The sequence below is a fragment of the Pogona vitticeps genome, chromosome 1, assembly GCF_051106095.1.
Source record: "Pogona vitticeps strain Pit_001003342236 chromosome 1, PviZW2.1, whole genome shotgun sequence".
NCBI lineage: Eukaryota > Metazoa > Chordata > Lepidosauria > Squamata > Agamidae > Pogona > Pogona vitticeps.
This window is the reverse complement of record NC_135783.1, coordinates 293,280,417-293,306,819: the sequence shown is the minus strand read 5'-3', so window position 1 is coordinate 293,306,819 and position 26,403 is coordinate 293,280,417. Positions and strand designations below refer to the sequence as shown.

General features: G+C 41.5%; 1 protein-coding gene across 1 annotated transcript in view; it reads right to left on the bottom strand.

The window, feature by feature from the left end:
- LOC144588101 (uncharacterized) overlaps positions 1-23,504 on the bottom strand; it is a 287,228-nt gene extending 263,724 nt beyond the window's left edge. Inside the window, exon 1 of the mRNA XM_078390213.1 lies at positions 16,513-23,504. Coding sequence (XP_078246339.1) covers positions 20,424-21,227 — 804 coding nt within the window. The 5' untranslated portion in view covers positions 21,228-23,504 and the 3' untranslated portion in view covers positions 16,513-20,423. The remainder of the gene's footprint in view (positions 1-16,512) is intronic.
- Positions 23,505-26,403: the final 2,899 nt, after the last annotated feature.

The window sequence follows — 26,403 nt, the reverse complement described above, 5'->3', positions numbered from 1 at the left end:
TCTTCTGCTGCATATTGGGCGTATAGAGATGCACAAAGCCAAATACAGCTGCAAGTTCCCCCCGAGGCTACCCCTTTCTCTTTAACTGGCACTTAAAATCTCAACGACTCACTCTGAGACATTTGTAGGAGAAATAATAAAAACATTTCTTTGCTTGCAGTGGCTTGAAATTACAGAATTGTATACACTACTTTCTTTACTGCACTCAGAGTTAGCAACAAACCAAACAGATGAATGGCAAGAAACAATTGCCACCAACCAATGAAAGAGAGAGATAGAACACCCAGAAGAGTTCCCTTTGAATGTCAAAAGCTGGAAAAAATAATTGGTTAGTGTTGGATAGATAATCACCCCAGTCCAGAAAAGTCACATCCAGTCACCCAAACTACAGATAGCATGCAAGGTTATAAATAAAACTCCAATTGTAGGCACATTTGGCATTTTTAAAAATTGACTAAAGCTGGAAGTACCCTCCATCTCTCTCTCTCTCTCTCTTTCACACACACACACACACACACACACACACACACACACACACACACACACACACACAGTGAGAGGGAGAGAGAGAAAAACATGCGGAGGATACAGAGAAAAAGAAAGGGAAAACAGGATCAACGAAGATGATGCACATAGTATATTATTATTATTATTATTATTATTATTATTATTATTATTATTATTATTATTATTATTATTATTATTATTATTATTATTATTATTAGTAGTAGTAGTAGTAGTAGTAGTAGTAGTAGTAGTAGTAGTAGTAGTAGTATTGGCACCCTGAAGGGCCAGGTTTTATTTCAGGGTGAGTTTTTGTTTTTGTTTTTTTAAATTAGAATTCAAACATACAAAAGACAGCATTAGAAAAAGAAAAAAGAGAGTAATAAACAAAGAAAAAAACTAAACTAAGCCCTCTACTAAACTAAACCCTCCCCCCTTTGGAGTCAGAGACTCCAGCCTCATTAACCCCTCTACCCTCCCCGGTTTATATATATATCATAAACTTTGCCCTACACTCCTGTCTTCTTCTGGGCCCAAGAGTATATTAGTTCCCAGCTTTGTTTTACATAGTCTCTTGGCTGTTCCCGTAGTGCTTCTCATAGAGTGTCCAGTTCTGCTATGTCCCATAGCTTCTTTAACAACTCTTCTATCGTCGGAACCTCTTCGCTTTTCCATTTTTGGGCCCAGAGTAATCTAGCTGCTGTGAGTATATACATAAGACAATGCTTCAATTTTTTATCATTAATTCCTGATATGACATTCAATAATGTCATTTCAGGTTTTATATCTAGTTTCTGCTGGGTAATTTCTTCTGCTAATTCCTACACCTGTGTCCAGTAATTTTTTACTTTTTCGCATGTCCACCACATATGATAATAAGTTCCTGCATTTTTTTACACTTCCAACATATATTGCTGTTACCCTCTGACATTTTTGCTAGCATTACAGGTGTATAATGCCATCTGTAGAACATTTTGAGGATATTTTCTCTAAGATTTGCTGGTTTAATCATCTTATAGCTTTCTTTCCACATCTTAGTCCAATCATCAAGACCTACGTTATATCCAAAAAAATTTGGCCATTTTACCATTGTCTCTTTCACCCTCTCATCCTCTAAGTCATATTCTAATAAGCATATGTACATTTTATTATTCTTTCTTCCGTATATATCCACAGTCTATCCACCTGTACTTTGCCCTCAAAGAAACCTACAGTCTTATCTTTTTTGTATCTTGATTCTAATTTTACCATTGACCACCAATCAACAGCTACACCCATTTTTTCAAGCTCTTGTTTGTCCTTTATCTTCTGCTCTTTAGTTAACAGATGTTCATATGTGGTTAACATTCCTTTCTGGTTTAGGGCTTTCAGTGTAAATGCTTCTATAGGTGCCACCCACAATGGGATTTTCTCATTGGTTTGTGCTTGGAATTTTTGCCATACCATCCCTAGGGCCTTTGCGCATAGCATATTATTAGAAGTGTTCCCTTCAGCCATGAGAGGTACCTATCATCACTGTATCTTGCATTTAGTGTGTGGTTGACCACTGGAAAAGAACAGAAATACACATTACAGGCTCAGCTTGCAGGAAATACTGCTAAAATGAAGGATGTCTGAGGAACTCTCATTGTGAGAGGAAAAACAGGCTTATCACAGGGAATACCCATTCCCCCAAAGGTCTAATTTGATTCAGAGAGATAGAGAAATAGAACACAAAGAAAGGAAAAAGAGAAGAGGGAAACAGAAAGTAATATTATTTCATATATTTAGTATGTGCTCCTTTATAGGGGGAGAGATGTCTGTGGGCCATATCATGTGATTTTCCTCACTGCAGTATCTTGCAATTAGTGTGAGAAATAACTATAGGAAAAGAAAGGAAAGAAATAAAGATGGGGGACAGTCCATTGACAAAATGAGGAAATTATCCACAGACTGATGTTGGGGGTATGTGTCATTCTATTTTATTTTAGCTGTCCCCCATCTACAGTACTGTAGTATTGCACTATTTCAAAATAAACTCCTTTAAACTACTGCAACACCACAGTATGTTGCAAAACTTAGTGGTATCCAAACCCATGCACCTATTACATTTATGCTACCCCAAAAAGGGCAATAACAGTAGATATGCCAAGAAAGCTAAACAAAACAAAACAAACAAACAGATAAGAGTGGCATTAAGGTGTAGAAATAAAGAGACTGGCCAGCAGAAACAAAGCCATAAGGAAACCTCGTCCAATGACACACACTCAAAGGATGAATGGATCAGCAGGGAATAACATGATACCAGGGCCCAGGTGAGCAGATTGTACATTCCAAATTCGATTGTGCTTGTAGTCATGATGGAGGAACTCAATTTTCAAAGCCGTTAAGCTCATCTTCTCAGATGTACTGCTGGAGATGCATGACACCGAAAAGATCTTTATAATCCATAGATTTTTCCCATGACATTACATTCTTGAAAGAAGACAAACAATGAGTTATCACTGTCTTCCTCTTTTCCAATTACATTGAACTTTTCCTAGCATCATTGTCTTTTCATCCTACTTAGATCCAGTTATATAGGAGATTACAGCCTATCAAAAAGTATTGATCTGGGGTGTTGTCAAAATGGTATGCATTATAGTGCTGAAGCCTTGACCCTCCCTGATTGGAACCTAGTCATAAAATTTCTGGAATTAAGAACCAAAATATAAATAAAATGTAATGGCTGTGATGCTCGCACTAAATTCAGCACTGTCTGGTCTGAATCCCTGCCACCTCTAGAGATAAATGGTTGTCCACATATAGGGGGCTGCTATAGGCCGGTTCCGGATTAGAGAAAGAAATGTCAATAAACTTTGTGGGGCAGGGAGAGATGCTGAAGATTCAAATATTATGCAAGTTAAAACAAAAAATGATATGCATATTTCCTCTCAGCAGTGCCAGCAAAGTACTTTTTTATACTTCATGTGGAGCTTGCAGATTTAATGAGGGAACAGCCAAGAAGGAAACTCTCAAAAAGATTCTAGCTGATGTGTAGAGAATGAGTGGACATTTCTCCAGATCGTGACTCGTGCCAACATGTTCAGGAGCTTGAGCTGCCCAACCGTTTTCTTCCAAAAAAGAATACTAGCCAATAAAGAATTTAAAATACTATATAATGTTATCTTAAGTACACAATACAGATTCAGGATGTGTGCCTATATTTAAAGGTTTGCTAACTCCGTCAATTCTTCACACAGATTGTAGGTATGAGATTTATGCTATTGTTCAGCTTCACTGCCTGATTTATTTACACATGGCAAGGCATAACAGGGCCTCTTGAAGTTAAAGAATCTGGAGACTCTAAAATAAGTTAGCTGCTGTCTTTAAGAAAATAGACTTTATGCCAAATAACACAAATGAGTCATCTACGTGGCCTGAGGAAGAATCAGTCCTACAAAATAAAAAATAAAAAAATAAAAAATCAAGTTTGGGCTTCAAGATGGGTAAAACTGCATAGTTCCTAAAACTAATTCCAACGTGAAGTCCAGTTCAGTAACAGGGTAAGAGCCGTTGGTGTTGCCAAAGTATAACACCACACAAATACCACAGGAAAGTTGGTTGGTTTTAAAACAACAAGACTGATTTATATCCCACATTTCTATTTGACAGGCAAATGAGAGGCTCTGATGATTATGCACATCCAAGATGGTTATGCCTGACTCCTTGCTTTGAGTGGTAACTCAGCCTAAACCCAGTTAGTATCAGAACATAACATTGGATTGTTTGTTCCAGAAGGCTTTCACAGCCAGGATTGATTATGCCTCTTTTTCGTCATGGGTAGTGGTTTTGTGAAGGTACCAGTCTGTGTGGGTGGGTTTTCTGTAGATCTTATGTCCCAATTAGAGGGCAGATTTGCATATGACCATGACATCTAAGAAAGGTCTACAGAAAAAAAAGGGGCATAATCAAAACACTGGTAGACCGTGCAAATCGGAACTGTGAAGCTCAATTTCTCAGCACCAAACTCAACCACCTAAATTAGGCACTACAGGCAAATGGCTATTACAAGAAAGAAATCAAAACAGCCATCAAACCAGCACCGAACTGAAGAAGAAAAAGAGCCCCCCGTAAATAAAGTATTTCTGCCATACATCAGAGGGGTCACGGAGCCCATGGGGAAACTGTTGAAAAAACACAACCTACAAACAGTATTCAGGCCCATCACCAAATACTGTACGACAAATGTTATCGTTAGACAAGGACAAAGGGATCCCCTCACCTCTGCAGGAGTATATCGTATACCTTGCAGTTGTAGTCAGGTATATTGTATATCGGGGCTACAAAAAGTAGCAACCAGACCAGAATCAAGGAGCATGAAAGTCACTGCAGACTAAAACAACCAGAAAAATCAGCTGAACATGCCCTGAAACAAGCTGGACATGAAATCCTATTTCAAAACACAGAAGTACTGGACAACACTAGCAATCATTATGTTAGTATACACAGGGAAGCCATTGAAATCCACAAACACCAGCAGTTTCAATAAAAAAGAAGTCTAAAAATCAACAAAGTCTGGCTCCCAGCATTGAACAATACAGCCTGCAAAAAGGTCAATGAACTCTACCCAGCCACAAGGACAGGTGATCCCTGCCCACAAAAGACCGCTAACAACACCCATCAATCACAGTGAGAGATCATCCCCTCTTATCACAACAAAACACCCATAACAAAAAACACCCTGATCATAGGAAACATCTAATCTCCTGAAAAGAACAAAAAACCTTTATCCCACAGCTACAAATACAAAACAATCCCACAGACTACACCAGAACATAGAGAGAATTCTAGCTCCTGTCCTCTGAAGATGCCGGCCACTGTTGAAACATTAGGAAGAAAAACCTCTAGAACATGGCCAAACAGCCTGAAAAATCCACAACTATTGGATTGTTTGTTTATCAGTGACATTTTTACCTTTTCTTTCTCTTTTTTTATTATTATTTAAATATCTATTTAAGGACAGGGTAGGGAATACAAAAAGTAGGGGGAATAGGGAAGAGGGGGGAAAAGGTTAGGGGGATAGGAGAACACAGAGTATACCATCATGCAATCAATTCATATTACAATAACAGATCAACTTTTTGCTTTTTCACAGTTTGATTACCCTCCTGCTTTCATCTTATCATTTAATTTTAGTTTAATTCTATGTTACTCCAACACTATCTGGTAACTGCAGCCATTTATACAATACCTCCCATCGTTCAGTTTCCTTTTGAATTGAACAGTCTTTCAGCCCATCTGACAGAATATCCATTTTTGTCACTTCCCATATTTTCACAATAAGATTCTCTTGTTTCAGTGTTTCTTTCTTGAGATTTTTAACATAATGCTTTTTAATTTTGGAAGCTGCATAGGTCACTGGATAACTCTCTATCCCATCTATGTTACCTGGTGTCATGCCCAATAAAGATGGTTCTAAAGTTTGTGCAGCTTCATTTAATTTTGTTTGGCATCTAATGTCCCTTCTTTCGTCACTTTCATCAGATCTTCTATTTTGCTAAGACCATGTACTTGCTGAAACCCTGTTATTATTATCTTTTGCATAGTAATCTGCCATTCCTTTTCTTTTTCTTGTACCACTGTTCCAAAAATTTGGGATTGAACAGACCAAGTCTCCATTTGTTGTCTTAAATTTTGGAGGCCATCTCGGGCTTACCAATGAATGGAGTTTGTATAAATAATACTATGCCCTTAACCACAATGATCGCCCCTTATATATCCTTCAACAATTTCCAGAATTTTATCAACACTCCAAACCCCTAGTCATAAACCTCCCCTTAGATCTCCCTCCAATCTTTATCCAAATATCATAATATAAAAATCAACTTCTAACCCAGCAAATTCAAAATCAAATAGAACCAATTATTTGATTGGTGGCACAATTATTTCTTCTTCTCCAAAGTTTAGCAAGCTTTTGTTATCAGTCTCACATGCAGTCTGGCAAACAAAACAGCAATCACAAAGTCTCAAACTGTCCAATAGTTGTCCTTGAAGCCCGTCTTATGATCTTTCCATTAACTCCTTGATGCTCCTCAGTCCAGTCGACCACGTCAGCTCCTTCTTTCTTCTCCAGAAAACAACCAGATTCTGTTATTAACAATTCACAGAGTCCAGGAAAAGGCAAAGAGAAATATGTCCCAGCCAAACTGCATTCACGAAACTCAAGTCTCTTAAATCCTGTCCGATGGCATTAGAACCGTCTGTGATTCTTTTCCAGAAACATAAGACTTATTTTTCCGTCTCACTCTCTCGGCTTTGAAATCAGCCTGCTATATTAAGAGTTCACTTGGGGAGGAAAGTTAGTTTCACTTTTGAGGCAGACTGATAAGATAGGCTCGCCGCTGCTTTTCTTCTTTCAGCCAAATATTTTCATTCTTATTTTCAACTTAATGGGGCTGTTTCATAAATCAAAGGCTTCAGCTTACTTAGTTGTTATATATTTTAAGCTTATATTGGTTGTTCTCCTCTCCCCGATAAAGGGTTACTCACGGCTCCGTGCCAAATATGGCGCCTGCTCCGATCTGTGCTGGGTAATTTCTTCAGAGGGAAGAAGTCCGGGTTTGCATCCCTTTCTTCTCCTTTTGCTGCTCACCATCTGCTTCACAGAGACTTCTCCTAGACTCTCCTTCGATCCCCATTTCAAAAAGGGGATCCCAGACCGGATGGTTCCAGTTTTTCCAGAGAGAGCTCTTCTCTGGAGCTACTGGCAGCACCGCAACAAAGCCCCGCCTCCTACCTTTTCTTTCTCCAATGGGTCCACAGCAGGATACATCATAGCCACACCCACCAATGCACTTTTTTTCTCAAAACAAACATATGAGGTAGATAAGACTAAGCAAAAGTAACTGGTCTAAGGTCATCCCAGGAATTCCATCAGGAGATGCCAAAACCCAGTCTAGGACCCACTTGGAATAGGTAGATGAGATTTAAATTTGCTTGTCCTTATTGGGTTACTTTTGCATAAAATGAAACAGAAAATGGGGACTAGCTAGAAGCTGGAACAGAGTGGGCCAGAAAAGGCATAATAAAGTAATAAAATTTGAAAATAAAAATTGATGCCAACATTCTCAGTAAGTGACACATATCAGGATAATATTTTAGTAAACAAACATAAAATATTGCCCTTTCATTAACCCCCTACTCCCTCCTAAACCATGTGAAACAGAACAGAATGGCATGGAACAGCAGCTGTACAGTAGGAAAAACCACCAACTGGAATGTGGTCTCTGTTGCTTTGTAGCTTGTTACATTTGTTCCTTGTAATCATGGGTGGCTGATGGATTTGGTGGGTTTGTTTTGCTCAGAAATTGCCACTCCAGGCCATTCCATTCTCCCCTGGTTTGTTTACGGGCATTGAAGTGTTAACAAAACAATAATATTTGATGGAACTGCCTTCTAAAATGTTGCTCTAATGCATGTCCATCGCACCCTGATAGTTTGGGCATTAGTTTTGATTATCAAGTGCCTATTCCAGCTCATTACATTCATTTCCATTTGTTTCCATGTTGGCTTTTACCTAATGCCTGGGAAAAGCCAGAAAATAAAATAATTGTGCACCAGTTAGGGTTACTATGACAACTGGAAAACACTGTTAATTTTTAGGCTTTGCCATTTTTATGCCTTGCTATCTATTTTTAGCCACTTAACCTTTATTCTCTGATGTTAATTATTGGTCAGATTATACTATATAAGAAGACTGAGGGGGTACAAAGAGAACTGACCCTGAGAATCAGATTCACAGAGGCCATGTTGATTAAAGCAGTTACCTCAGTTAATGATGCACGAGTTGCCTTTAGCTAAAGAAGAAAATTCAAAACAATTATTTCAGGCTGTGGTTCCAGATCCACTTACCTCAGTAGAAGCCTTGCTGAGCTCAAAGGGGCCTAATTCTGAGTAGCTATGTATAGCTTTGGAATGTAAGAACTGTCTGTTTTAAAACCAATATAAATCCTTACCAGTCTTTACCTTCTGCACTGCTCACCCAGAGAGGAACTGAAATGGGAAGGAGACAATGGCTACAAGCTGAAAGAAAGTCCAAATAAACTCAACAGGGTTTATTTTGGGATAGACACGTAGAGAAATGTAGTGTGCTAGAGAAAGGCATGGCCATGGTGGCTTTATGTCCCTCTTCAGCTGAGTACTGTGATTTTGGTTGGAAGCACCCCAGTTCCCTGGCAAAATGAATGAACAGGAATAGGAATCAGCCTATTTTATTTTTAGATAGGCTGCAGCAGTAAGAGTATGAAAGGAAGGCTGCTGAGATCAAGCTTACTGTGTGAGGACCGCAGGTCTGACAAAGATCCCTTTGTGTCTTTGTTCATTGTGATGTATATACCCAAGAAGGTACTGGCCTCATTACCATTTAAGTATCTTTCTGGCACAAGAGTTTCCAGATGACCACATCTTCCTCACAGTATCATTTGGCTGCTTCCCAATTTTTATATGGGGTTTTTCCCATTCTAAGAGGTTTGACTTGCTTCTTCTGTGGATTATTTATTGACAGTAATTGATTTAAGACAAAAATCACCATATTTTGATTGCATGCTTTTACCTGTGGTCTTAATCAATAGAAGACTAATAACTTAACAAGAATTTTCCAATAGCATATCGCTAAGGTCTTTTTCCTCCCTCTGGCTAGTAAGCCTGGCTCCCCTGGAACATACAGCTGCATTCCTCCCTACCTAATTCTTTATGCAGTCAAGTCATTTGAAGCACATCCAGGTCAACTGGCCATCCTAGTAATCCAACAAGAGAAACCTCTCACCTAGGGCACTGCCAGAGCTTGAAAAAGTTTATTTATTTATTTATTTATTTATTTATTCATTCATTCATTCATTCATTCATTTATTTATTTATTTATTTATTTATTTATTTATTTATTTATTTATTTATTTTATTTTATTTTATTTTATTTTATTTTATTTTATTTATATCCCGCCTATCTGGTCGGTTAAGACCACAAGTTGCTTTGTGTAGTATAAATGCTCAAATCTTCTGGCCACCATGCTATCGGTAACTTTTGTAAGCTATAGGCACTGCCTATAGTAAACAAATAACCACATTCAAGTATCCATCAAGGCATAGGACTTGCACCCAAAATGTGCATGTAAACATCTTTTGTACTTGTGGATAACACACATGATGGAAAAGCTATATCATATCCTCTTCATTGACATCCCCTCTAAGTTTCGGAAGCCCTTCCCTAAAACCAAGTGTTGAATTACTAGGAGCAGAGATTGTTGAGTTCAAGTTCTCTTAACCTTCCCCTCCTCTCATATTTTTTAAATTGTTTTATCCTGTGTCTATTTTGGGATCCAGAGGAAATTTACAGTCTAAAGGCTGCACCCCATTTCCGGCCATGTGCATCCTCTACTAGCATGTGTGGCCCAGGCCCAGATATGGCATCCTTGTATGAAGAAACTGAGGTAGAATTCTCCTGACCCAACTCAAAACTCCGTTGACAGTGACCTACAGATCCAATTCCCCACTCCTTCAGATGCTTGACCATCTTGTTGAATATCTTCCCCCAACAAAATCCCTAAAAGAAGTATCCCTATTTAGGCAGGCAGGCAGGGGTGGGGGGGGTCAGCTTGTCACTGTTCAGACCATACGCCACACACTACATCAAATTGGTCTCCAGAGCTGTTGTCCCAGAAGGAAGCCTCTTCTAAAGATACACAAGAAAGTCCGCATACTGTTTGCTGCAGACAAGTAGACTAAGGACATGGATTTCTGGTCCATGTCCTGTGGTCCAGTAGGACCAAGCTAAACTTATTTGGTTCAGATTGTGTCAAGTGTGTGTGGCGGCAACCAGGGGAGGAGTACAAAGACAAGTGTGTCATGCCTACAGTCAAGCCTGGTGGTGGGAGTGTCATGGTCTGAGGCTGCATGAGTGCTGCCGGCACTGGGGAGCTACAGTTCATTGAGGGAACCATGAATTCCAACATGTACTGTGACATACTCAAGCAGAGCATGATCCCCTCCCTTCAGAGACTGGGCCACAGGGCAGTATTCCAACAGGATAACAACCCCAAACACACCTCCAAAACGACCACTGCCTTGCTAAAGAAGCTGAAGGTAAAGGGGATGGACTGGCCAAGCATGTCTCCAGACCTAAACCCTATTCAGCATCTGTGGGGCATCCTGAAAAGGAAGGTGGAGGTGCTCAAGGTCTCTAACATCCACCAGCTCTGTGATGTCGTCATGGAGGAGTGGAAGAGGACTCCAGTGGCAACCTGTGAAGCTCTGGTGAACTCTATGCCCAAGAGGGTTAAGGCAGTGCTGGAAAATCAAAGCGGCCACACAAAATATTGATACTTTGTACCCAATTTGGACATTGTCACTTAGGGGTGTACTCACTTTTGTTGCCAGCAGTTTAGACATGTGTGTTGCATTATTTTGAGGGGACAGCACATTTACACTGTTATACAAGCTATATACTCACTGCTTTATATTGCAGCCAAGTGTTGTTTCTTCAGTGTTGTCACATGAAAAAATATACTAAAATATTTATGAAATGTGAGGGGGGGGTGTACGTTCTTCTGTTATATACCGTACATCGCTGTTTTTTGGTCTCATGACTTTGATGTATGATAACAAGTGACTTTCGTACAGGATAACAGTGTAAGTAAGATTTCTATGGATTTAAAATAAAAAAAAACTATAGGAGGGCTGATTAATGGAAGGGTATGCAGCCATAAAACCTTCTGCCTGCAGCCAGCAGTGATACAGAGTGACCTCATCAGACATGAAAACATTTTTTTTCCTCATGATCTGCTGCATGAGTAGTCTGGCTCAGATCAGTGAAAGTGGTAGTTTTTAGGAATGCAAAAAAAAATAAAATCAAACAGTCTTAATTAATTATGGTCTGGGGGAATTCTGCACTTCCAGAACTTCCATGCAGGAAAAAAAACACCTCAATTCAAGAATTCACTTGTTTCACTTCCAGTTACTTTGTATTTCAAAGAAAAAACAATCCACATGGATTTTTCTTTCTTTCTTTCTTTCTTTCTTTCTTTCTTTCTTTCTTTCTTTCAGTGAAAGGTTTGACATGAAACCTGAAGTGATACAATCAAGCTCTACGTGTGAAAGGTGAGCCACATACAGAGAGAGACAAAAATTAATTGATGGACTGTCTTCATGTCCATCTAGCAGGGCAGCAGTTCTATGCATGCTTTACCTGTGGTGAAGATAAACTGGGAAATGGGGGAGATGAGCCGAATAATTTTTCATCCCTACTTGGATTGACTTGTCAAAAAATATAATACAGTAATGTCAATATTTGACCACTTTCATTTTTGAAAACAATCCCCTCAGTATCCAGAAGATGGCGGAATGATATCACCAATATTTCTCACAAGTGCCATAGAAGAGATTTAAAAAGCTTTCCTAAATGTGCACTGTGATTGAATTTAGTATCACTGTATCCTCTTCCCCAAACCTCCAAGTGTGTTGTTCTATGAACATTGTACTAAACTGTTTTTTCCCTCTTCCTTTAGAAAATTCAATTTTAATATAACAATTTTTCATTTAAGATTATTTAGAGTCCCCTATATGGGCCCTACTGAATTGTTGTCTTATATCATGTGATTCCCTGGGGGTATCCTGTGTGGATGTCTTCTAGTCTTGTTTCTGAATCAGCAAAATTATACATACCTGTGAGATTTCATAAAATCAAGAAAAACTTTATTTGCAGCATTGCCTCTTTCAGAGTAATGCCAAACACATGTGACGGCCCCTCCCATTTTCTTTTTGTTTGTGGATGTCATAAATAGGAGTATGTTAGCTGGTTGCATTATGGAAGGGATGGGTTGATTAACAGATGTGTGTTGCTTGACTAGCAATTATGACCATTGGAAGAGGAATGAATAAGCCTCCATAGAACTTTGTTGTCAATGGCTACATTGACCAGCCCAAGCATGGAGTGGAGGGTGTATATAAGATAGAGTTAGTGCCTATGAGCCATAAGCTGGACCACACATTAAATCTGGAGAGTGGACTGTGTGCAGCTCCCCTGATATAGTTTGGAGGCTAGTTTGGGGCTTCAGAATGTCTCTTGATTTGTCCAGATTGTTTTGTGCCCCACCTGTACCTTGGATCAAGTCAAATAGTAAATGTGTAAAGTCCCCACATTAATTAATATTGGAAAACCAACATGACCATAACTTTTTTATTATTTAATGGGCATGAAATTAGGAGCCATGACAGACCCTAAAGAGGGGAGTAAACCTGCCAGATTTCCCATAGCTAACTTTAGAGGTTTGTGTTCTAAGCTCCTTAAGGAAAAAAAAAACAATCAGCTTAAGCAACTTGTGTCCCATCTGATTTGATTTACACTTGTACCCTCGATCTGAATCAGTTTGACCATTCACTTTGCTTTACTTTGGAATGGAATCTAGCCATTCAGCTTTGTTTCAGACCTCAAACAAACTGGTCTGTATCAGGCTGGTTAAGTTTAGAATTTGGGATTTGTCTGAATCCAGTGCACAGCCATAATCCAAAACATATCCAGAGCCAGATCTCTCTCAAAGCAGAAGAAGTCACTCTAAAAATGGGAGTTGGGTCAGGCTCAGTAGCACTACCAGAAGCCACCCTTTGCATGTTCCAGTTAGCCCTCTTTCCCGTGTGTGCATCTACATTGTATGTTTACAGAGAGGGGCTGTTTACATGTACGGCTGCAGGCACAGAGGCTTTTATGTGAGCTGGAACCATGGTAACATCTGGATCTCGGTTCTGCAGATGCCTGTATTTATATTGCTGTGTGTGCAAAGGCCCCCTCTTTGCAATGTTTGTGCTGTACATGTGGATGCCAGGAGAACAAACTGCACTGGCTTCCAGTTTACTTCTGAGCTCAGTTCAAAGTACTGCTTTTGATCTATAAAGCTCTAAACAGCTTGAGACCAGCACATCTGACAGACTGCTTCCTCCTGGACATGCCTGCTTGGAATCTGAACTCTGCAACTGAAGACCTACAGCGTGTGCCGGCACCCCTAAAAAGCTTGCTGTATGAAACAGGGCTTTCTTTGTAGCAGCACTGCAGTTATATGACTCCATCTCAAAGCAAATCATTCTTGCTTCATCCTTTATCAGCTCCCAGCAAACAACCAAGAGTATTGTTACATATGGACTATAGCAGTGTAAAACTGGTTTCAAAGGTGACATTCATTCATTAATTCATTTAAAATATTTTAACCTGCCTTTCTCCTTAAAAAGGATCCAAGGCAGCCTCCATCAGTAGAAGACAATGTTTAAAAGCTAAAAACAGTAAGTATACAAATATTACAAAATAATAAAATACCACACTAAAATAGTAAAGAAAATCAACACCAAAAAACATATACAAAGCAATAAGGCACAACCATCCATTTAAGAACCCCTCTCAGAAACCCAGTCACTAAGAGAAAGCCTGTCTGCAGAAAAATGTCTTTGTCTGCTTGCAGAAGGAGAGCAAAAAAAGGGGGGGGATTAGCCTCATCTCCAGTGGGAGGAAGTTCCAGAGTCTGCGAGTGGCAGCAAAGAAGGCCTGTGAGGGTAGTGGAACTGATAGAAAGGCCTCTCCTGATGATCTTAACACCTGAGCAGGCTCATATAGGAATACGCCATCCGTGAGATAGCTTGGACCTAAGCCATTTAGAGCTTTGTAGGTCAAAACCTGCATTTTGAGTTGTGCCCAGAAAAGCCAATGGGGCTGCTGTAATGTGGGGCTACCTTATCCTTGTAAGGAGCCCCAGTTAGCAATTTGGCTGAAATGATTTAGACCTGCTGAAGTTTCTGGACACTTTCCAAAGGCAACCCCATATAAAGTGTTTTATATATTTCTAAATATACATATATATAAACATTGACATTTCAAATTGTTCTTTAAGTCCTTTCTAACCTCTTTTTAAGAAATGCTTTTATCTTGTGTTCATGCATTCTTCATGGTTTGAGGAATAAATAAATAAACAAACAGACAGACAGACAGATGCTATACACATATCATGAGCCCCTTGGCATGGTCCCACTCCCTGCTCATGGCTTGCTTTAACCCATTTTCAGAAAGATTTAGGGTACCTCTGAGATCTGATGTATGTTCAGGCAAAACTTTGGCAAAGTACTTTTTCAGACAACAGGAGTCTGGGAATTGTAGTCAAACCAAGAGTAACTTGCTCACACTCTACGTTCAGATGTTTGTGAACTATGTGTCTATACCCATGTTAAACAAGGAGAAAGTGCGTGAGTCATTGCGATAATGTGGTGTTAATGCTTCAGTAGCCACTTTCGTCTGGATGTAGCAGAGACTTGCAGTATAAGAAATATCTGCAAGCTTCCGCTCTGTGTGGATGTCAAAATGGATGTAAAGTGACATGTACACGTTGCAGACCTGCTTAACTGGAAGACTGGTAATGCATCTTGAGCTCAGCTTGCTCTATGTACTTGCATAATGAGAATTCTGCATGTGAGTCAAAGACCCACAGGACCTGGAGAAATAGTATTTTATATTCATAGTTATTGTAAGAAATCTGCCTGTACTCTGCAGCTTCTCCCAAATACATGTTCAGGAAATGTAAGGTAATGGTGACACAAATCTAAGCTAATGTTGACAGAACTACATTGTGAGGGGAGATTTGGGGTGTAATACATAAATCCACAGGTAGGAAATCTGTTTCTGATACAGTAGACAAAGACATTTCTTTTGTAATATCAGAATCTGGGGCTATTCAATGAAGCTGAACAGGAAGAGATAAAGGAGAGATCAGAAAAATGCCTTCGCACTGTAAAGTTCAGTTATGGAATCCATTGCTATAAGATGTGGGAATGTTTAAAGTGGCTTTGAAAGATGATAGGACAAATCCATGCAATTCCATCCATCAATAGCTACTAGTCACCATGGCTACACACAGCTTCAAGATTTAGAAAAGCAAGTATTGCATGCTAGTTGACAGGAAGCAACAAGAAAGAAAGGCTAAACTGTGCTCCTACATATCCCTTTCAGATTTGATCTGAGAACAAGAGAAAGAACAGCGTGTGTGGCTGCCTTGGAGAGCTGAATCAGAATGATTTGTCTTTGCTACAATTTGATCCACAACTTCTATTACATCTGAAATCACCAGCAGTGCTCACACAGTGGCGACCAATTCATTCTGAAGTTCCCTGTTCACACTGGTTGTGATGCAATATCCATTTCAGCCCACAGCGCACCCCACTCCTTCCTGTGAGGGTTCCTCTGATGAGAAGGGTTGCTTCATCCCTTGTGGCGGGCATAGATTAGACTCCAAAGGCTTTAAAGTTTCTTTTAAACATTCAACATTTATTTCAGGAACTTCAAGGAAACTCTGTGCATCAACTTTAACATTTAACAACTCTTAAGAACATACTGGATTAGTAAAAGGGGTTTACTCATAAATGGGGAAGGATTCTTGAAGGTGTGCTCCCACAGTCCTCCTACACCTTTGATATCTAAGTCCATGAACACATGTTCTGGTGAAAATAGCAACAGGGATAGTTGCTCTCCTGGTGTGTCTCAGCTGTTTGTGAGGTCATCTCCTGGGGATGGAATGTCCCAGGTCTTGGGGTCGAACATCTCGTCAACCCGGGTTGGTTCATCCATCTTTCTCTTCCTCTCTTCTCTCTCGCTGTCTTTGTGATTTCTTCTCTGATCTTTCTTCCCCACTCCTGAGCCTCTTTCTCTCCCCAATATGAGGGCTTTTGGGGTATCCTTTCCCTCCTTGTCCTGTCAGCCTTTTCCCATGGGACCATCAAAATCTCCCATTTATGGGTCCACAGGTTTTCAACCCAGACCCATTCCCACCCTAGAGGTAGTACTGTTTTTCTTTTTCTTTCCTTCCACAGCTCTGGCTGCCTTCTGCCTTCTATCACCCTCTCGTTTTACTACCCCCCTCTTCTCAATGTCCACTCTTTTTCTTCCACCAATCACTGTCTCTTTTTCTGCTTCTTCTTTCTCTCTCCTTTCTTCTTTTTCCCCCTCCCCTTCTCTAGGGTGCCTACTTTCTTTCTTTCTTTCTTTCTTTCTTTCTTTCTTTCTTTCTTTCTTTCTTTCTTTCTTTATTTATTTATTTATTTATTTATTTATTTATTTATTTATTTATTTATTTATTTATTTATTTATTTATTTATTTATTGCCTATCTGGACTATAAGTCCACTCTCCCATCTCTTTCATTTCCCCCAGAATCCCCTTTTTCCACGGGATGAATGGCACTCTGGCGGAGATGTTCTCAGATCCGCCCCCAGGCTCACACTTCCATCCATCCTCTGCTGATCCTTTAATGATTTGCAGTCCAAAGCAGTTCCATATCTCAGAGCAATTAAGTCCACATGAACTCCCCTGCAGTGCAGTGAGACTTTGCCTGAGGGTTGGGATGAAGCAACTGAAACTCCTTCTGAACTGTCTCAGAAATCCCCCACATGCAGTAGGATTCTTATTGTGCAGCCAAGGAAGAACCGCAGAAATGGTTGGCTGATGTGTTGGCTGGATGCCAGGATGCTGGCAGGGTGAGAAGAGTTGCTAGTGTCTCCTGATATGGTCCAGGAGGACCCCAAGAGAGGGTATGTGCCAGTGCAAATGTAGCAAGCATTGTTTGCAGACAAGCCAGGTAGAACTAGAACTTCTCAATCAAGAATCCTCTATGGGAATCTTCCCCACTCAAACTTCAGACCACTACATTTCTGAAAAACTTTTCTATAGAATTAGAAAAATAGCATGAAAAAGGCACTTAATATCAGAAGTTCTGATACATAATATCAGAAGTTTGAACAGTAATTTGAACAGTAAATATATCATAAGCCACAACTCAGAATGATTCCATTTGTTTGTTTGTTTGTCTGTCTGTTTGTTTGTTTGACTTGTATGCCGCCTGCACTCTGCAAGAGTCTCTGGGCAGCTTCTAACATCAATTAAAACATTTCAGTTTAAAAAAGACACTAAAAACCAATATGGCCGCATCTATTCTACAAAAACAAAAACAAAAACAATTTACAAAAACAATTTACAATAACAATCAAGATCCATGACTTATTAATAAAAATTAAAAGCTTCAATTAAAAAAACTTCCAGAACAGGAAGGTTTTAACCTGGCACTGAAATGTCAGTAACATCAGCACCAGTCAGATGTTGTTTGGGAGGGCATTCCAAAGACTGGGGGCAGCTGCCGAAAAGGCCCTCCGCCTATAGGCCATCCCTCTCATCTCAATGAGGGATGGCTCTTTCAGGAGGGCCTTCTGGCTAGATCTCAGTTGCCGGGTAGGTTCGTATGGAAGGAGGCGGTCCTTCAGGTATCCAGGGCCCAAGCCATTTAGGGCTTTATATGTCAAAACAAGCACTTTGAATTGGGCCTGGGCAACAACTGGTAGCCAGTGTAACCTAGCCAGAATCAGCTGAATAGGGTTTCTCGTGGCTCCTTCACTCACCAGTCATGCAGCTCGATTCTGAACCAGTTGCAGTCGCTGGATCGTCTTCAAAGGCAGCCCCACATAAAGCACATTGCAGTAGTCTAAGCGGGTTGTTACTGGTGCATGTGTGATTGTCATGAGGCTACATAGATCCAGGTAGGGAAGCAGCTGGAACAGTTTCCGCAGTTGCAGGAAGGCACCCCTGGCCACCGAGTCCACCTGGGCCTCCAGGGTCCAGGAGCACCCCCAGATTGTGGACCCTGTCACTCATGGGTAGTGCAACCTCATTCAGGGCAGGAAAATGGCCCTTTAACCTGTCTGATGAACCACCCACTAACAGCACTTCCATCTTGTCTGGATTAAGCTTCAATTTATTAACTCTCATCCAGTTCATTATCAGGTCCAGACACGACTTCAGTTTAGAGATAGCCTCAGCTAGATTGGTGGAAAAAGACAGGTAGAGCTGAGTGTTGTCAGCATATTGCTGACTCCTCAGCCCAAACCTCCTGATGATCTCTCCCAACGGTTTAATGTAGATGTTAAACAGCGTGGGGGACAGTATTGAGCTCTGAGGAACCTCATGACATAACTGCCATGGGGCCAAGCCATTGTCCCCCAGCACCACCTTCTGGACATGGTTAGCCAGAAAGAAGCGGAACCACCATAAAACGGTGCCCCCAACTCCCAACCCAGCTAATTTATCCAGAAGAACACCATGGTCAATGATGTTGAACACCAATGAGAGGTCCAGGAGTATCAACAGGGTCACCCCCTATGTCTCTCCAGGCAACGATCATCATACACGGCAACCAAGGCAGTCTCTGTGCCAAAACCCAGCCTGAAACCCGATTGAGATGGATCTAGAAAATCTGTTTCATCCAGCAGCACCTGGAGTTGGCCAGCCACCACCCACTCCAACACCTTGGCCAAATAAGGGAGATTTGCCACCAGCCAATAGTTAGCCACTGGCCCTGGGTCCAGATTAGGCTTTTTAAGGAGAAGTCAAATCACCGCCTCTTTTGAGGCGGTAGGGACCACTCCCTCTCTCAAGGAGGTGTTGATGGCTTCCTGGACCCATGTATGAATGCCCCTGGCAGATTTCCCAATTAGCTAAGATAGGCAAGGGTCAAGCGGAGTGGTGGTAAACTGGACAGATCCAAGCACCCTGTCCACATCATTGGGTCTCAATAATTGAAATTCATCCATTAACATTTGACCTAAGTACTGGACATATCCTCTGATTCTGCATCAATAGTGGAGTCCAGTTCACTGCGAATCTGAGCAATTTCTCCCTCAAGATGTAAATCAAATTCCTCACAGCAAGCTGTGGGATCACCCCCTTCCCACCACTCACCAGTTACTAACTTACTTTACTTTCCAGTAATGCATCCAGGAATTACTGATCTCTGGTAACATAAACTAGTTTAAATGAGCCTAAAACTACATGTAGATGCAAAACCAGAACAGTATATGCCAGTAACAAAGCACACATGCGCTTCATAAAAGCCTTTAACTAGTTTATTTCTTCGGCATGCTTACTGTTTTTATGGAACACAAATCAGCAGAAATCATTTGGGATGTTCTGCTCCTGAGACAGAAGACTGAACTGTAAAACTATTTTCTGTTTGCAAGTGCAGTGTGCAATTGTAGTTAGAGCTGATGCCTTATAGAAAGTGGAACCTCTCCAAACTCACAGTGCAAGGTCAGGCAAAACCTTTGGTGGTTCTAATTTGCCCAATTCATCATAGGAAAGGGGAAATCTTGTTTTCTAAACACTGCTTCCGATACACCTGATTTCACTTCTGCTCCTGCTCTTTCTCCCCTTCCACATCCTCTGCATTTGCCACAGATTAAAAACCCACCCATTTGGTTTTGTTATGCTTAGCATTCCTCTTGAACTCAAGGAGAATCTAAACATTTGGCTAGACCTCACCTTTGCAATTTTCTTTGCTACCACAGAGCCCATGCATATTTCACAGAATCCATAGGAATGGGTTAGAAAACTCTCTACAGCAACATGTGAATGGCACATTTAAATGCACCTTGTTATAGACTATAGTAGTGGGGTTTGGGTATCCAATGGGGGGAATTAACTACTTTTGTGACCTTATCATAGCCTGTAGCTGAAATCTGATTCATGTTTGGACATATTTTAGGTTGCAAAGGAGGAGGAGGAGGAGCAGCAGCAGCAGCTTGTCAATCTTCTATTTATTATGAAGAAATAGTTTCATATAAAGGCAGTGAAAGAGTATTGGTTTCTTGGGGCACTGTGTAGAATTCAGAGTGTGTACCATATAATATTTGCTTTAGCAATGAAAAAGTCAGGCATCGCTCTCCAGAGAAGTGCAGTGAACAGAATATCAAGGATGTTGAATCAAGCAGTGGCAGAAGCATCTCAGTTTGATGGACACTGAAGAGTGTTGCCTGTTTGCAAAGGAGCCAATATGTAAAGGAACAGACCCCAAAAAGCAATATCATCTTTTGTCACAAAAAATATCTGTATAATCATCACTGCGAGGCAAAGTTCCTCTCCTCTGGGTCATCTTCTCCAGGGGTTCCCTGTTGCTGTCTCTTGGCAGCAGGCTCCACCCGGGTGAAAAATCTGTCCAGTTTTGTCTGTTTCATCCTGCACTGAAGAATCTTTCTGAAGTGGTTGACCACGTTGTCATTCACCATGTCCAGAACTCTTCCTGTCACAGTCCTGTTTGGGTGGTGCCTCTCAAAGAAGTCCTGGCACTTGGTCCACATCTGGCAGATGGATTTTATCTCCTCGCTGCTAACCTGCGGTGCCTCTTCCTCTTCCTCAGTGGAAGGCTCCTCCACAAGAGCCTTCTGCTGCTCAGTTTGCAGTTCTGCAAGTTCTTCTGTCGTCAACTCCTCTTTGTGGTCTTCAACAAGCTCCTCTACATCCTCTTCGTCGACATCCAGACCCATGCCTTCACCCATGGAGACGATGTCCCTCACCACCTGTGAATCAGTCCCCTCAGTGCCACTGTCTGTGACACATTCTGGCCACAGTTTCTTCCAGGCTGAGTTCAAGGTCATAGTTGTGACATCTTGCCAGGCCTTGTCAATGAGTCTGACGCTGTGGGGGACATTGAAATGTATCTTCCAGAACTCTTTCAGGGTCAAGGACGTCTCTTCGATGACATTGAAGAACCTGGTGAAGAGTGCCTTTGTGTACAGCTTCTTAAAGTTGCTGATCACTTGCTGGTCCATGGGCTGCAGAAGAGGTGTTGTGGGGGAGGAACTTGACCCTGATGAAATCCTCGTTAATATCATCCACCAAGGATGGGGTGTGTGCCTGGGCATTGTCCATCAGAAGAAGGCACCTCTCAGGAAGCTGGATGTCCGAAAGATATTTCTTCACAGTGGGTGCAGAGACTTCATAGAGCCATTCCATAAACAGCTGCCTTGTCATCCAAGCTCTTGAGTTGGCCCTCCACCTGACAGGCAGTGTGTCCTTGTTAACTTTCTCTCGCTGGAATGGGCGAGGAGTGTGGGAGTGGTAGATCAGCAGAGGCTTGATCTTCAGATCGCCGGTGGCGTTGGCACAGAACAAAACGGTCAATCTGTCCTTCATGGATTTGTGGCCCTGCATTTTTTCTTCCTCCTGGGTGACGTAGGTTCTCCTGGGAATCTTCTTCCAGAACAGCCCTGTGTCTCATCACAGTTGAAGATTTGCTGGGGGAGGTAGCCTTCTTCCTTGATGAATTCGGCAAAGTCCAATTTGAAGGCTTCTGCAGCTTCATGGTCAGAACTTGCAGCCTCCCCACGTCTTGTAATGCAGTGGATGCCACTTCTGTTTTGGAACTTTTGAAACCACCCCCTGCTGGCTCTGAATTCTTCTTGCGCTGCACTTCCAGAGGGGTTTCTTTCCATTAAATCATGGTGCAGCTTCCTCGCTTTTTCACAAATCATGGCTTCACCGATGTTGTCCCCTTCCAGCTGTTTCTCGTTGATCCAGACCAGTAAAAGTTTATCCACTTCTTCAGGGTGGCCTGTTCTTTGTTACGATTATGACTCCTTTTGCCACATCAGTGTGGCATTGTGAATCCTTTTGCCACATCAACGTGTTTCAATACATTTTTCTTCTTTAATATGGTGGCAATGGTTGACTTTGCCATTTGGTATTCCACAGCCAGTTCAGTGATACGCATGCCATCTTCATGCTTTTTGATGATTTCTTTTTTCTCCCAATGAAGATGGTGTTTTTTTTTTTGTTTTTTTTTTGGCTTTGCTCTGTTCTTTCTTTGGAGCCATGACTATATACGTACTGTTCAGCACACCACAGTAAAGTACACAAACCCTAAAAGGCACAGAATCCAGCAACCATTGTTCCAGTACAGACCCCCTCATCACAAAAGGAGAGCATAGAGGGGTGGGGTAGAGACTTGAGTCTAAATTGCATTTTACAGCCTGCTTGCACCAACAATCAGCAAGCATTCTTCCAGCACAGAACTCTTCATCACAAAAAGAGAGCATAGAGGGAGAGAGAGATAAGACAATGGGGGGGGGGAAGAGCCTTGAGTCTACAGTAGACTCCATTTTAAACTGCCTGCATCAACATCCAGCAACCATTATTACAGCAAACAGATCCCCAAAGAAAAAGAGACTTTGGAGTCACATTTTAAACCCACATACAGTATTTTAAAACAACAGACAGGTCACAGTACACAAACCCTAGAAGCCACAGAATGCAAAAATAAATAAATAAATTTTAATTTTAAAATTACAGTCTAATTTTCACATTTAATTTTAATTTAGTATTACAATCTACTTTTCAAATTTTAAATCCACACCGCAAGACCCATCAGGCCACAGAAACATAAACCCCCACCTAGCCCTACCCCCCCCGAAGCTGCAAAAAACCCTGTACAGTATAGTAAATACAGTGTACTCACCCAGAACAAGCAGTCTCTCTGTTTTTTTAAAAAAAGTCAAAAATCCAAAAATCCAGAATCAAAAACTTAAAAAACCACAGTCCATACAGTACAGTACAGGCAGTGTACTATACAGTACCAGGCAATACCAGGCAATACCAGACTGTCTCCCTATCCACTCACTTAACCGCTGGGATGAGCGAGGTAGCGGACAAGCAGCCTCTTTGCTGGCCAATGGTTAACTGAAAGTTCAAATTTTGCGCTTTCCCCGCCTCCCCCACATTTTTCATCCATAAGTCGAAGCTCTGTTCACAAGTCGAAGCAACATTTTGCGAACGGAGCCGTTCGTAACTCGAAATGTTCATAAGTGGAGACATTCATAACTCAAGGTACCACTGTATAATGTTGACACTCTCCGATTGCTAGAATATTTTACCATGTATGGGATCACTCCCAGATGAGAAAGAAAGCAATTCACATGGAAAGAGAACTTTTAACATTTTTGCTAGAAAATGAATATATATGAAGTCTCAAAATTCTGCTTCATCATCTGAGGGAGTGATTGCGTGAATGCAAAAGCTCATGCTATTGTTAAGTCTGTCACTCTTAAATCTGCTGCATGGCTCTTTTATTATTTTACTGCATCAAATTAAGAAAGATGTTTGGAATTTGGAGGGGACAACCGGGAAGACACTGAGAAGTAAAAAACAAATAATTGTAAGCAAAGCATGTAACACGATGTTTGAAAAGCACAAAACAATATAGATAGATTGAAAAACTAATAAAATGTTTATTAAAAAAATTAAGAAAGCTGTCATCCTGTGAATCCTTGAAAACTGTGAGTTATTTATCCTACAGGTGAAGGCATCTATCTCTGCACACTGAACTCAACACTAACTATGATGCATAGTGAGATGGAGCTCTAGAGTATATGTACAATATATAATTATGACTATTACAGACCACTTCAATTGCCATGATCCCATCCCATGGAATGTAGTTTGGTAAGGTGCTTAGAATTCTTTGCTGGACTGCTCTGCTGAAATCTGCTCTTCTAAGTGCCTGACCAGACTACAAATCCCAGGATTCCATTGGATGGTGCCATGGCAGTTAAAGTGGTATCAAGCTCCTGCAACTGTCTGGTGTACATGCTTCTAGTCTTTTGCATTTAACTTAATACCATGCTGAAAATGTCTTCTACATTATTTTCAAGTTAATTTTTATTTCATCTGACAGAAAGAAATGACTTTTGCAGGTAAAATGTTCAAAGGAGAACATTTTGAAGAAATTTCTCACAGATGGTGTTCAGGCTTCTTGTACTTACCTTATGAGGTGGCGAAGAAGTGTGCTCAACTCTCACTGGATAAGGTAAGGGTGGCCTGCAGGCCCATGGCACCTGCAGCCTCCCTGGCTTCCCACAATTCAGTTAAAGCTTCAGGAGGAAGCGCCATGTGGACAATGCAAAATGGTGGCCTATACGGTTGCCACGGTTGCGCTTTGTAGCAGTACCAAAAGCAAAACCCAAAATCTTCTGGGAATGTCACATACAGCACTGATGGTACCTGTCTGTCATGGGTTTGGAGGGAAAGTTCCATCCTATGGGGAGTGGAAGGCGGGACATCAGGGGGGAGGAGCTGTACTGTATATATATTTGGAGCTGGTGTGGAGAAGTAGAGTTGGAGTCTGTGTGTCAGACTGGGTACAACTGTTCATCAGATAGTACATACCTGATAGGTTCAGGTTTCTATCTAGGTAGCCAGAACTGATAGGTTCAGGGTCTGTGCGTTGCCTTAAAGTGTTCCGTGGGAACCAATCTGTTGTATGTGTATGATTGGGACTATACCAAGTTCCAGTATCCTATTTACCTGATCCTTTTATTTACCCTGTTTGTTGTTTCAATAAACCTTGTTCTTTTGTTTATTAAAATCCATTCCTGGTCTGTGTGACTCCTTATAGGGAATGGTTGGTGGCAGCATAACTACAGGGTGGGATACTCCAGTAGGTCTGGGGTTGCCACATTGATTGGTGTCCAGCGGTGGGATACGACTGGTCCAGTTGTCCAGTGGTCCAGCAAAGCCTTGGCAAGTGTGCCCAGAGCAAGGGGGGTCTAGTCAGGGAAAATCTGAGGGTGCGTAGGTAATCTTCTAGGCTTACCTCACGGGGAGGTAGGCTAGTGGAAGAACGTGCAAACTCAGATTGGGGGACTAGATTAGGGAGCTCTGAGGCAACCCGTGTGGCGGGAAAGGGCTGAGGCAAAGCTGCGTGAAGTAACAGTGATCTAGCCTGTCTGCTGAGAGGCCTAGCAGAGGGGGTGGATTCTACCTGGCAACAGTTGCAAGTTGGTGCTGGAGGAACAGCAGCAGTCTATAGAAGGCTGTTTCTGAGGCAAAAGGAAAAAAGTCGTCGTTTTATTTTGAGGCGTGACTTTTGAAGGCAGCCTGTTCTGGGGGGATTATGCCCTTGACTCGAAGCCAAATGGCAGAAATGGGGGAAGAGAGAGAACCACAGGTAGACCAAGGTTCTGAGGAGGAATTTGGCTCAGTGCAGGATGAGAGCACGGGAGAACTGACCTCAGAACTCAGAAGAATGCTCCTAGCCCAACAGCATGAGCTGAGGGTGAGGGAAATGGAGGAAAGGGAAAGGGAGAAACAAAGACAATTTGAAATGGAAAGGGAAGAGAAACAGGAAAGGGAAAGGGAGAAACAAAGACAATTTGAAATGGAAAGGGAAGAGAAACAGAGACAGTTGGAGTTAGAAAAAATGGCGTTTGAGCTGAAGAAGCTGGAGATAATGAGTAGAAATAGGAATAACAATAATAATGAGGGGAACCCAGGGAATGGGGAAGGCAGCCTGTCTAAAACTGACCTGAAGAAATTCCCTGTGTACAACAAGGGAGATTGCCCTGAGGTGTTCTTTTCCCTTGTGGAAAGAGCGTTTGTGGACTTCTCAGTAAGGGAAACTGAGAAGATTACCATTATGCGATCTTTAATCAGTGGCAGCCTGGCAGAAGTCTATGCAGAGATGCCAGTGGAACTGCTGAAGGACTTCGCTGAGTTTAAAAAACTGGTGTTTGCCCGGCATGGGATAAATGCTGAACAGCTGAGGCAAAAATTCAGGTCACTCACAAAAAAACCGGAGCAGACTTTTACCCAAGTGGGGGCCCAACTGGTGAGGTTGCTAGAGAAATGGCTGTCTCAGGAGGGGACAGAGACCTTCCAGCAGCTCAAAGACCTGATAGCGCTGGAACAATTTTATTCAGTCCTGCATGAGGAACTAAAGTTCCATGTGAGAGAGAGGAAACCTAAAACGGTGACAGAAGCGGCGGAGATCGCAGATTTTATTTCCCAAATAAGGAAGCCCTTAGGTGCTGAGGGGAAAACTGTGGGTAAGCCCAAAGAAACCTACAGCAGGTACTCTCAGGGACCAGGGAAAAACCAGCAAGGGGGAGGGGCCCATGTTGAAGGGAAGCCCTCGGACATGAAACCACCAAGACCTCAGATTTTGGAGGGAAAACCAAAACCAGATGAGAAAGACTCCAAGTACAGCAGAAAATGTTATTTCTGTCAAGGAAAGGGCCATCTAATCTCAGAGTGTGAGAAATTAAA